This window comes from Suricata suricatta, chromosome 2 (assembly GCF_006229205.1).
Source record: "Suricata suricatta isolate VVHF042 chromosome 2, meerkat_22Aug2017_6uvM2_HiC, whole genome shotgun sequence".
In the NCBI taxonomy this organism is placed as follows: domain Eukaryota; kingdom Metazoa; phylum Chordata; class Mammalia; order Carnivora; family Herpestidae; genus Suricata; species Suricata suricatta.
The window spans coordinates 12,397,021-12,410,881 of NC_043701.1; the positions used below are offsets into that span (position 1 = coordinate 12,397,021).

General features: G+C 41.4%; 1 protein-coding gene across 1 annotated transcript; it reads right to left on the reverse strand.

Annotated features, from left to right (window-relative positions):
• Window positions 1–6,684: 6,684 nt before the first annotated feature.
• On the reverse strand, window positions 6,685–7,635 carry TAS2R3 (taste 2 receptor member 3). The gene has a single exon (XM_029917889.1). The coding sequence runs from the start codon at window positions 7,633–7,635 to the stop codon at window positions 6,685–6,687; it is 951 nt and encodes a 316-aa protein (XP_029773749.1).
• Between the last annotated feature and the right edge of the window lie 6,226 nt (window positions 7,636–13,861).

The following is a 13,861-nucleotide window of genomic DNA, read 5'->3' on the forward strand; positions in this document are numbered from 1 at the left end:
GAGGGGAAGAGGGAAAGAGAGTTGGGGAGAGAGAGGGATGCAAAACGTGAGAGACTATTGAATGCTGAAAAGGAACTGAGGGTTGAAGGGGAAGGGGGAGGGGGGAAAAGAGGTGGTGGTGATAGTGGAAGGCACTTGTGAGGAAGAGCACTGGGTGTTGTATGGAAACCAATTTGACAATAAACTAAAAAAAAAAAGCACACAGAACAGTGGAGAGACAGACAAAACGACAGAGGTCAGTGATCTGGTGCAATGGTGTGTTCAGGAGGGTACTTGAGTCTCATGTCTCAGAGGAAGAGACCTGTCTCAGTACTCCATCACCAGTGAGAGCCGCCTGCACGAAGTGTGGCCAGGCGGCGGAGGACCTCAGCACTGTTGGGAGCCATTTCTGAACTAAGTTGAGAATACTCCTTGTAAGATTAAGGAGGGTTTTACAGGGCCTCCCACCATGGTGACTGATTATCTACCCCCTACTCAATTATTTGTTAGCACTGACACCCCCCCTCAAGGCACGTTGCTGATTTGTATTGGGAGTAACTTGTCCCTTATTCTAAAATATGCTGACTGCACCTTATGAAGGAACTTATTAGAGGAATTTCTTCTTTGGGGATTATGGGAGCAAATACTGCATTTCCTGAGAAACCTGATTTACTTCTCCTCAAGAAAACAGGCTATTGGCCCCTACTCACAAAGAACTAACTTTTGCCTTTTCTATGCTAAAAACATTGTCTTGTATTTGAATGCTGAAGATAACTTCCTTCCCCATATGATAAGCATCTAAATCACCTACATCAATCACTATTGATAAAGATTATGCATGAGTCTTCTACCAATCTATATTTTGAGAAATTTTTACATACCAAAGAAATTTGTCATCAGAAATCATTGTCTAAGGCAAATGCCACTTCTGTGCTGTGTCCATACATTTTAATGATAAATAAAGCTGACTCTCAGTCAGTGCAGAGATGCCTGCCTGGTGATCAAAAAGAACCTCGTGGCTTTCTCATCCCTCCGCCTTTTGCCAGCACCATCCATCCTTCAGGAAACCCTGGACTTGCTGGAGCTGGACTCTGGCAAGCAGCAGAACAGAGCAGTGCACTTTCGTGGCTGTCATGAAAGAACAGAGACAAAGATCACCTGTGCCAGAGCCCTTCATCATATCTGAAGCATTTGTTTCAATGATGCAGAGATGAAATACTCGTCTCTGTGTCCCTATTGCCCACTACGTGTTGTATTTTTGAGAACAATAACTGATCTAGTACAGTGCTTGGTGCAAAGTCGCTGTTAGATAAATGTCCACAGTATAAATGAATGAACTGGAATCAAGATGAACCAGAATCAAAATGGTGTGAGAGATTTATTTCTACAGTATTACAGCAGCATCTGGCAGCTAGCTGGAACCCATCCCTTGCTCAAAGAGAAGTGCTAGATGGGCAGTTAGGGCACGAAGCTGAGAAACCAAGAAAAGGTCAGAAACCGTCCCTCCCTGGCTGTGAGTACCCTATTTAGCAACAGATGAGTACCAAGCCTAGACAGAACATGCAGAGAAACTCTATCCATGAGCTTCTGAAAACATTATTTTTCAGTTAGTCTGGAAATGCTTCTCTGCCATTGGGCCAGCTCCACCAAGTTGCAACGACAATTTCATTATAGTGAGATAAGAAAAAAAAGGTATTCACTTGGCAAACTCATATGTGCAGAGGAAAATTAAAGTTCTTAAATTTTGTCCACAAGTAATACAGTTTTTCTCCTGAGCTCCCACCTGCTGGCTGAGGCAGAAGTGTTTAATCCAATGAGATAATGAAAGAATGTCTTCAGAAAAATTTTCAGTCTATATTTAAAAATTAAACTCTGACAGGGCGCCTGGGTGGCTCAGTCAGTTAATGTCCAATTCTTGATTTCGGCTCAGGTCATGATCCCAGAGTCATGGGATCGAGCCGTGCATCAGGCTCCTCACTGGCCATGAAGCCTGCTTGAGATCCTCCCTCTCCTTCTCTCTACCCCTCCCTCAAGCTCTCTCTCTCTCAAAATTAAAAAAATAAATTAATTTTTTTAATTTTAAATAAAAAATAATTTAAAAATTGACATCTGAGACATATTCCCAATGCCATGCTTCGTGTATGGGGAGAGGGGGGAGATTAATGCTACCTCAGGGTGTCAGAGAAACATCTCGTCCTCGCCCTCAGTGTCCTTGTCATCGGGGGAGAGGTCCCTGTCCCTCGTTGCTGCTTGCCCTGCCCGCATTGCAGGCTGAGTCAGCGCCTATGTTATGCAGCCATGCAGTTCCCTTTCTGCGTCCGTCTCCTTCCCACTGTCCATCCCCTGGGGACTAGAAGGAGCAGGCTTTCACTTATGTCATGCCCTCCTATACCACCAGCAACAACACACTCTGGATTCACTGTTTGAAGACTAGCACTCTATGACACACATTCTTCAGGCTCAACCCTGGAGAAGCTAAAATACTAGTGGCTAATATCTGTTGTGTATTTATTATGCTTTAGTTGGTAAAATAACTTACATACATTGTCTTATTTAATCCTCACACCAATCCTATGAGGTTTTTTTAATATAAAATTACCTATTTTATAGTGAAGGAAACTGAAGTCCAAGGAGGTTCAGTAATTTTTACAAGATCATGTATCTAGCAAGTGATAAGGTCATGACTTTTTAATGTTGATTTATTTTGGGGGGAGAGAGAGAGAGAGAGCACAAAGCAGAGGAGGGGCATAGAGAGAGGGAGACACAGAATACAAAGCAGGTTCCAGGCTCTGAGCTGTTAGCACAGAGCCTGATGCGGGGCTCAAACTCATGAATGGTGAGATCATGACTGGAGCCAAAGTTGGACACTTAACCATGAGGTCAGGATTTGAATCCAATGTATTTGACTCCAGAAATAACACTCTTAGCACCTACACTATACATTTTTCTAGTCCAGCAAAATATAGGAATGCCAGAAAATAACATACAATTGTCACTGGCAGTTGTTAGGAGTTTCTGAGGTCATCTTTGTTTTCTTAAAACAGAACTTCCTGCAGAATATCAACATAATATCAGACTTTCCCTTCCATCTATCCCAAGGCAAGAAAATCATATACACGACTTTAAGATCTAGGCAGCTCTGTTCATCAATTGTTGGGAAAGATCAAGGACACTGTTTAAAGCAAAGAACATCGGTTAACACTTAAACTGTTTGAGAAATGCTGGAATGTATTTGGGGGTGGTTTTTTGTTTGCCTGTTTTGTTGTTGGTTTATTTTATGATCCCTCTAGACACAAACTACAGCTCAGTCTCATTAAGGATCAGGATCTGTGAAGTTGGCCAAGGTGTCAGAGAATACTAAAAATGAGAAGCAGAAGCCTGTGATGGAAAATTGGAAAGCCTCATGAGTTGCTGTTGATTCATGTGTTAATACACCAAAAGCAATACACCAGGAAGCACTGAAGAACGGATGTGTGTGGAGGAGAGGCAGCCTTGGGAACAAAACAAGTTCTGGCATGGAACTGCCTCCAAATGCAGGGACAATTCTCACCCCTGTACTCTGACCCCAGGAACCTGCTCATAGTGGGGGGAAGCCATACTCTGGTTCTTTGTTCATGAAACAACTAGATTTAAGAGTCTTAGGGGATTTTAGAAAAACTAATTCATTGAAAGTAAAACAAAACAAACAAGATGGCCACTCAGGCTTTCTCAAAACAGGGCCTGAGGTATTAGGTAATCCTTCCCCATGTCTGGACCTCACTGACCAGTGGGCAGATTAGGTATTCCCCCTCAGAGATTTAGAAGACCATATCCTCTCCAAAATAGCCAAATTTACCAGCACTGTGCCTCCAGCAACAGATGAGACTTCGATCATCAGCAACTCACCCACTACCCAGACTCGTGTGCCCACTCCCACCCCCAATTTTGATTAATGGCGGTCCTCAGATGACTGACATCATATTAACCAAGTCCGATATTTTCCAGGAGCCAACTACACATTTCTCTAAAGAAAAATGTGAGCCGATGGGGATGCCACACAGAGGAATCTGATTTCATTTGCTCACAGGGAAGGCCACTCTGCACTCAGCCAGTTGGACTGCACACTCCCACTCAGAAGTCTCTGTTTCCACCCACCCTCCAGGCCCCAGTGGAACAACTAATAGTGGTAACATCAGCATGTTCACATGATATAACATCAACACCATATCTGAATCTGTGAGGTTAGGGTAGGATTTAATGGAGCCACAGAGGGAAGAGAAAGGCACCAAGAACCAAAAAGCAGCCAAGCCAAAATATCAAGTAAAATGTTATATCCAATTAAAAGAGAGAAAAGCCCCGGTACCTAAGCTAGATGGCAGAATCAGGAACTCAGGTTAAGGACTAAAGAACCTGAAAGTCAGAGCTAGGCAGAGAAGTCGTCAAAGTGACAGAAAGTGGAAACAAATCTTGAAGAGTGGATGAAGATGAATTCAAAGGTGGAGATCAGTGTTAACAAAGTAGGTGCCAAACAAGACAGCATGGATTTCCGGGGCACCTGGATGGTTCAGTTGGCTCAGGTCATGATCTCCCAGTTGATGAGTTTGAGCCCCACATCGAGCTGTCTGCTGTCAGCGCAGAGCTTACTTCAGATACTCTGTCCCCCTCTCTCTTTGCCCTACCCCTGCTCACACTTTCTCTCTCTCTCTCAAAAATAAATAAACATTAAAAAAAAGATAGCATGGATTCCATAGTTAAACTTCTCTGTGTTGGAAACCAGTGCAGATTTTTATTAATTATAATGTAACTCATTTCAGAATCCTTATATTTTAGTGAATTTCTGAATGAATATTAAATATTTTACATTTCAACAGACACTTCATTTTTTTAATGTTTATTTATTTATTTTGAGAGCGGGAGAGCAAGCGTGAGTGGGGAGGGGCAGAGAGAGAGGGAGAGAGGGAATAGGTCCCTTGCTGTCAGCGCAGAGCCCGAGATAGGGCTCAGTCTCACTAACTGTGAGATCATGACCTGAGCCGAAATCAAGAGTCAGATGCTTAACTGTCTGAGCCACCAGGTGCCCCATCGACAGACAACTTTCTGAAAGAGAATTTTAAGTTATGTCAGAATTAGGAACTTTCCTAGCAGCCTCAAGAGGCAAGAATCAATCTGAAAACAAACAGTGCAGACCAAAAAAAGCATTTATTCCTGTAACTTTAGATACGATGTGTAAATCCAAGAACAATCCCAAGATTCATTTCTGGTTACACATGACCAAATGCCAAGTAGTATGGCAATCCTTAATGCTACATCTAAATATGACTTATTCCACAAAATAATGATAATAACAACAATGGTACTGTTTATGCCATCTGAGAGTTAAGCACTTGTCATCTGTTAGGTCACTCATTCCTGCCTTCATAGCCACAACACTCTACACGTGAGAGCCCTATCAGTGACAGAAATCTGGATTCAGATGCCAGGAATCCTGTCTATGTTCACAAGTTTGAGAATTCTTCATGATCAAGAAGTCTCATTGACTTCTCGACACTGTTCAGTGATAAAAAGTAAATCAGTGTACACGTTACTGTATTAAAATAAAATTTATTAAACTTATAAAAACTGCTTCTATTTTTAAAAAATGTTTAATGTTTATTTAGTTTTGAGAGAGGGGGGGGGGAGAGGGAGACACAGAATCTGAAGCAGGCTCCAGGCTCTGAGCAGAGTCTGAGTTGGGCCAGAACCCATGAGCCGTGAGATCATGACCTAAACCAAAGTCAGACACTCAGCCAACTGAGCCACCCAGGTACCCCTGCCTCTATTATTCTTTATAAAACTCTCAAGTTTTAAAAGCTAACATGCACCTGGGTTAGTGAGGAAAAAACCAAACTGCTTGGAATTTTGTCCAATTTAAAAAATAAAAAATTACTTGGCAGTTGATAAAGGAAAGTGATAGCAAACTGATAAAGGAATACCAGGACTATTGAAGTAGAACGATCACCACCAGACTGGGCTGCAGCCTAATATCCACGGGTCTCAATTCTCACTGCACCGCTTTTGCCCTCGCACAGTGGCTCTGTGGGAACAGTCTCTCATAGGGACTGCCTTTGCTGCACAATTCACTGTCAGTTACAATATTACAACACCAGCCTCGCCTACTGAGGGCCTCGCACAACGTGCTGTGCTAGAATGTTGGCATACATCGCCTCCTGAATCTCTAATAGCCTGTGTGGTCAGGGTCACAGTCTGCATTTTTAAATGAGGGAAGAGAGGATCAGACAGAAAGTTAAAGTAACTCACCTAAGGTCAAAGGTCTTGGAAATGGACAGAACCAGAATTGAAACCCAAGTCTGTGGAACTGCAGTGCTTCTGCTCTTTCCCTCAAATTCATTACACTGTTATTTACATCAGCTCATCACTGTCAGTACAAACTTTACATTAAAGCCATTAATCAGCACATTTTGTGGACAGCGATTAAAATACAATGCCATGTCTACACTGTGAGAGTGTTCTTACTATACTGACATTTGCCAAAGACTGCTTAACTCTCTTCCAAACAACCATGCACAGAGAAGCCATGAGATGTGTCCCCCACTGGACAAGGCAGTGCAGCAGTGTCTCCCTTCTACTGATGTCACGAAACTGGAACCACCAGAGGGTCAGGAAGAACCCTGCAGTCTTGAGCCAGGCTGAAGGACTTCCAGGCTCCCACCTGTGACCTCCGTCACTCTACAGGGAAAACGGTCCCTTGGATCCCGGCTTCAGATGACCAGACTCACACCGCAGCATCCCCACGAACATATGCTTTAGCTTGTTGTTTCCCAGAATGAGAATGAATGAGTGGCCAGCAGGATAAAACATGGTAATGAGTTCTCCGATTGTCTTCACCATCTCAGTTTCTGATATGAAATAACTGGATGATGTAATTAAAAAGGCAAGAAAGTAGAGCAGGAAGAGAAGGAGGACGGAGAAGATGATTTTGATGGCCCTCTTGTGGGCCTTCGTGCTCTGATCTCTGGAGCTGGCGCCACTTTGCTGCATCTGCCGCGTGTGCCTCCCCAAGGAGAGGATGAGCAGAAAGTAGGAGGCCAGAGACACAACCAGAGGAGGCAGGTTCCACAGAGTCCCAAGAACATGGACCAATTTATATTCATTTCTTTTCTTTCTAACATACTCAGTCACATTCGCTGTGCCATCCATCCTAATGAAAACAGAATACATCTTAAATTCATGGACCAGAGACAGGGCACTGGCGCACGATAAGAGCAGTGCACCCAAGATCATCTGTATGATCATCCTGGAAACTCTCCACTTGAGCCAGAGGAATGTCGGGTGGGAGAAACTGGCAATTTTCAGGCAGTAGAGGACACTGAGACAGGTGGCAAGCCAAATGCTCAGGTGGTTTGTAAATGTCCAGAAAATATCAATAATTTGCATTACTATTCCTTCATCATGCATTTTGTAAGAGAACACCGTTAAAATGCCATCAACTGAGAGAATGCACAGCAGAACAATCCTGGAGAGAGCCAGGTTAGTGATGATGAAGTCAGACAAAGAGACTGTCTTATTCTTAAACCAGCTGCTGCCATTGACCACCACTATGAAACCATTCCCCAGCATCCCCAGAATGAACTGAGCGGCAGACAGAACCAGAAACACGCACTTGTTGAGCTCTGACATGTCAGCTACTAGGCAGATCTGACCTTGTTCTATTGATGTACAATCTCCGTGCTGACTTGAAATTTCTCCCTGTGAATCTGTCACCTCTCCTTGTTGCTTCACTGTCCCTGTCTCTTGTCTCTGCCCAATTTAGTCTGTTGTAGAGCAAAGTTTAGTGAACCCTATCTGGATCTTTCAGGTTAGTCTGTCCTCTTCACAGATGACATGGACTGTCACATTCCATCTAGGACCTAAACTCAGAAGCTCTTTGCCAAAATGCAAATGGAGTAGTATCAAATGTCACACAGAGAAGGAAGAAATCTGACTCACAAAGGATGTGAGGATTCAGACTCGATTTCAAAGGGAGGTGGGTCCCCAGGCACCCAGGACAAAAAAGACGCATCACCAGAAGAGTCACACAGAATCATTCTGAAGACTGAGAAGTCTTATTCCTGGGAAAGAGGACTCCGGGACACACACAGAAAGGGAGAGATCAGAATTCCACCAGAAGGCACTATCAACATTACCCTGGGGGGAGGTTTAAGTGCATGAAATAGAGAAAGTTCAGGGCCACTGGTCCTGGGTTAGAATTAAAAGGTGTGCCTGTTTGAGTACACATTACAGAGGGGAGGGGACTCCAAGTTTTTTTGTAGTGATATTACCAGAAATTCTTAACTACCCAAGTATTCAAATAGTAACAATAGTGCATTATAGCATATAAGCACTTCAAAATGTCGATGTTCAGAGTGCATGACCACTGTATCAATATGTCAACAGTGATTCAGGGTGACATAAATCACACACATACAACCTCTTCGACCCAAGAAGCCTTATTTATGTAAAACAATGCCTTACAAATTTTGACCACAGCCAACATTAGTACTTTCTATATGGTTTTATAAATACATATGATTTTATAAATATCTATATATATCTATGTATATTATACATATGTCACAAAATATCACAAAATGATTTTCCCCTTTCAACATGTGTGGCACTCTGACATTTTCTATTTTTAATTTCATCAATTAATCTATTTTTTATTTACATCCAACTTAGCATAAAGTGCAATGATTTCAGGAGTAGATTCCAGTGGCTCATCCCCTATGTATAACACCCAGTGCTCATCCCAACAAGTGTCCTCCTTAATGCCCCTTGCCCATTTCGCCCATCTCCCCAACAACAATCCCTCCAGCAACCCTCAGTTTGTTCTCTATACTTAAGAGTCTCATGTTTTGTCGCCTCTGTTTTAATATTATTTTTGCTTCCTTTCTCTTATATTCATCTGTTTTGTATCTTAAATTCCATATTTGAGTGAAGTCATATGATATTTGCCTTTCTCTGACTAATTTCACTTAGCATAATACCCTCTAGGTCCATGCACATAGTTGCAAAGGGCAAGATTTTGTTCTTTTTAATTCCCGAGTAATACTCCATTGTATATATGTGCCACATCTTCTTTTTCCATTCATCTATCAATGGACATTTAGGCTCTTTCCCTACTTTGGTTATTGTTAATAGCACTGCTATCAACATTGGGGGGCATGTGCTCCTTCAAAACAGCACATCTGTATCCCTTGGATAAATATCTGGTAGAGCAATTGCTGGGTGGTAATGTAGTTCTATTTTTAATTTTTTGAGGAACCTCCAGACTGTTTTCTAGAGTAGCTGCACCAGTGTGCATTCCCTCCAGCAGTGCAAAAGAGATCCTCTTTCTCTGCATCCTTGCCAACATCTGCTGTTGCCTGAGTTGTTAATTTTAGTCATTCTGACAGGTGTGAGGTGGTATCTCATGTGGCTTTGATTTCTATTTCCCTGATGATGAGTGATGTTGAGCATTTTGTCATGTGTCTATGAGCCATCTGAATGTCTTCTTTTGAGAAGTGTCTGTTCACATCTTTTGCCCATTTCTTTACTGGATTGTTTGTTTTTTGGGTGTTGGGTTTGATAAGTTCTTTATACATTTTGGATACTAATCCTTTATCTGATATGTCATTTGCAAGTATCCTCTCCCATTCCGTTGGTTGCCTTTTAGTTTTGCTGATTGTTTCCTTCACTGTGCAGAAGCTTTTTATGAGGTCCCAATAGTTCATTTTTGCTCATGTCTCTCTTGTCTCCAGAGACATGTTAAGTAAGAAGTTGCTGCAGCCAGGCACTCTGATATTTTCTATCCTGTTCTATTTCTTTCAAAGCTGCTTACATATCACAAACTTGATTTTATAACCTACAAATGAGCTGTGATAAATACTGTCTGAAAACACTGATCTCAAGGATGGAGAGAGAAACCAATGCCATCAAGACACAAAGCAGAAAGCTTAGCAACACTATCCAAAAAGCGGAGGGATATGCTTGTAGGTCCCCTCAAAAGGCCCCGACACAGTAGCAGATGATAAATCTGCACAAACAATACAGAGTCTCTTCTGGACCCATGCCAAGGAGCCAGGTGAGCTCAGCAGTCTTGGCATTATGTGGTGTACAACATGACCACAGAGCAGTACAGAAAATATACCGACATCACACAGTCCTCCTCACTCACTCTTGGCTTTCTCGGCCTAGCTTAGCAACCTAGGCAAATGCTCCGGAACACTGTGTTACAGAATTAGAATCAAGCAGTTGCTGCTGTCTCTGGGAATCCCTTAACAACACCTTAACTCAACTTCTTTACTTGGCATTATCACAGGAATCTCAAATTTAACATGTCCAAAATAAAACTCTCAATTTATTCTCATGTAAAAAAAAACAAAACTATCTCTTACCCTCAATCTTCCCTATTTCAGCAAATAGCAACATCATCCACCCAGTTCCTCAAATCAGGCACCACCTAAGGATTAACTTGATTCTCTTTCCTATAATCCCACATCAGTCTATCAACAAAAATTAAAATCTTCTCCATTTTAATCATAAAACATATCCTGGGGTGCCTTGGTAGCTCAGGCAGTTAAGCATCCGACTTTGGCACAGGTCATGATCTCATGGTCCATGAGTTCAAGCCCCATATCAGGCTCTGTTGCTGACAGCTCAGAGCCTGGAGCCTGCTCCAGATTCTGTGTCTCCGTCCTTCTCTCTCTCTGGCCCTTCCCCACTCACAGTCTCTCTGCTCCCTCTCTCTCTTGAAAAAATAAATAAACATTTAAAAAAGTATCCTGAATTTTCCATTTTCACTCCCCCTCCATCCTGTTCCAAGTCACCATGATCTCTCATCTGAACTACTCAATGGCCTCCTAACTCATTCTCCACTCCTAATCTTTTCCTCTGTAACAGATTCTCCATATATCCACAAGAATGATCTTAAAATGTAAATCAGATCATGCATTCTGCTATGTGAAACACTTCAATGTTTTCCAGTGCAACTACCACAAAATATAAACTAATACTGCATACTGAGAATCTCTTCTGCATGTCCTCTTGTATGCATCAGGACTCAAGATAAATTTTACCATTATATGGTCTGAGTCAAAGAACAGGTTTTACTGGAGTAAGAGAAAATTCCTATCCACAACAGAAATAAACACATGGCTCCTCTTCATCCTCCTGTGATTACACTGAGGGACCAAGTACAGTTGGTTAGCAGTGTGCTTCTGCATGCCAATGGAGGTGACTCACCCTCCCTGTTCTCACAATTCTTGTAATAAAAGTGTGAAAACAACTTTGTCAGTAGGAAAGCAAAGAGTCTTAGTGCCAGAAAATCTGGATTTGGGAAGCTAGCTATAACAAGAGTTGTCTGAGAAAACAGCTGACCAACACCTACAGACTTGATGCCCACAGGATGCCACAGTTCCCACTGGTGTTAGAGTCAACAGTTCTGTGGCAACTGAGCTAATGTGAAGCACTTTCGGGTGGGAGAAATGAAACTTTTCCCAGCTAGCTTGTCGTCCAGATAACCTAGATTGAACTCCTGGAGTTAGTTTTTGGACTTTTCTTATTGCAATATAAAATGCCTACAAGAACGGTATTTCCCAGGTTGTCTAAGGCAATCCTGTTACATGCCTGTCATGCCAAGTAACTATTAATGCCCCATATTGGTGTTTTAGTCACTGAACTGTCAGGCCCTAGGCTCAATCCTTGACACACAGCAAAACTTCAATAAATACATATTGAATACATTTCCTAAAGTTAGCTTATTTTTTTAGCTCAAGTTTTAGATTCCCTTTTAACTGATATTGACTGAACATTGTTTCTAAAAGTTATTTTTCTTACTGGAATACCTGCAATTCATTTACACAGCTGTATTCCATCCTGTGAGCATTTACTTACCCATTCTCTGTTGATGAACCTTTGGCTTGTTGGTTGCGCTATTATACACATTATTGCTAAGAACACCTCTGGACATGTTTCTTGGGCCACATGGGCAAGAGCTTCCTACAGGTGTACCTTAAAGATGGCATCACTACATGAAATTTCAACATGACAACTTAATGACAAAATATTTTCAGAAAAGGAGGTGCCAGTTTATACGCTCCCTTCCAGTGCATCAGTTTCCATTTGTATACATCCTCCCTCACACCCAGTTCTATCAAATATGTTTTAATTGGCTAGCGTGGAGGGCTTAAAATGAAATCTCACTGCAGCTTCTGGCTTGCATTTCCTTATTTATTTTTTCAAATATTGGAAGTACATTTAATGGTTAAGTTAACATACTGGGAAAATAGGAAATCAAAATAAGGTGGAAAGAACAAGAAAACGACAGGCCTGACAAGCCATATGAAAAGAGTCAAGTAGAAAGTAAACAACTGAGAATACAGTAAGTGCACTTAACATACAGTATATGTGTAAACATTGTTTTATTTTAGTTAGCATACAATGCAGGATTGGTTTCTGGAGTAGAATTCAGTGTTCATGACAAGTGCCCTCTTTAATACCATCACCCATCCAGCCCATCCCCCACTCCCTCCCTCCAACCCTCAGTTTGTTCTCTATTATTAAGCATCTCTTATGGTTTGTGTCCCTCTCTCCTTTTTTCCTTTCCCCCATTCTACACATGAGTGAGATCCCGTGGTATTTGTCTTTCTCTGCCTTCTTTCACTTTGCAGAAGACACTCTAGCTCCATCCACGCTGCTGCAAATGGTTTTCCTTTTTAATGAAGTGGACCATTTATTCATATATCAATGCATCATTTATATTTCACAGCCTCGGTGTCTTTGCCCATTTTCCTACTAAGCTGCTGTTTCCTTGTTGCTTTGTAGGTTTTCATATTCTAGATCATATTTTTATTGCTTTGTAACCCTTATATATTCTAAATGCATTTCAATTTGCAGATATTGCAAATATCTTCTCTCCCTTTTGTGACTTGTCATTTTGCTTTCTTTACGGTGACTTTTTGTAAACAAGTTATATTTTTGTTTAAAGAAAATTTCCATGCCACCAGATAAGGACATTCTTATAGTTCCTTCCAAAATTTTTAACATTTTGCCTTTCACATACAAGTCTTTAAACTGTCAAGAACTGATCTTTGCATAAGGTATAGATATCTGATTTCATTTTTTTCTGTGCGGATGACAAATCTCCTTCACCTACTTTATTGAAAAAATCTATACCCACTGATCTAAGCCACTTGTATCATTTTCTACGTGTACATGGGCTGTTTCTGGGTTCTCTATTCTACACCACTGTCCTGTTTATTCCTATATCCGTAGAACAGTTCTTTTGTCACTATAGCTTTATTTTAAAGTCTTGCTAATGGGCAGAGCAAGTCCCTCATCTCATTCTTCTTCAGAAGTATGCTGTGTGGTCTTGGACCTTTGCTTATCAACGCATCTTTAAAATCAGCTTGTCCAGTTGCCCCCCAAAATTTTTGTTTTGATCTGTAAGTGGAGGGTTAAGATCTTTACATTATTGATGCTCACAATAAACATGGTTTACCAACATGTTTAGTCTTCTTTTAATGTATTTCAATAAAGTTTTATAATGCGCTCCACAGAGACGGCACACTCCTGGAAGACTCATTTTCTGATGCTCTTGTACATGCCATGTTCACTGTTGTTTACAGGGGACTTTTGTAAATTGATCTTATTTCCAACAACTTTTAATTATTCATCTACAGCATCTTTTGTGGTTTCTATATAACCACAGCATTTGTTACTTTCTTCTTTCCAGCTCAATACTTCTATCTTTCCTTCCCAACTATGCTTGCTAAAGCCTCAGTACAAGCAACTTGTCAAGAAGTAGTGATAAGGCATCCTTGCCTTGTTCATTTTGAGGAAAATGTCTCAAAAAAAGGTGTGCCTCAAGTCTGCTTGGGGCCCA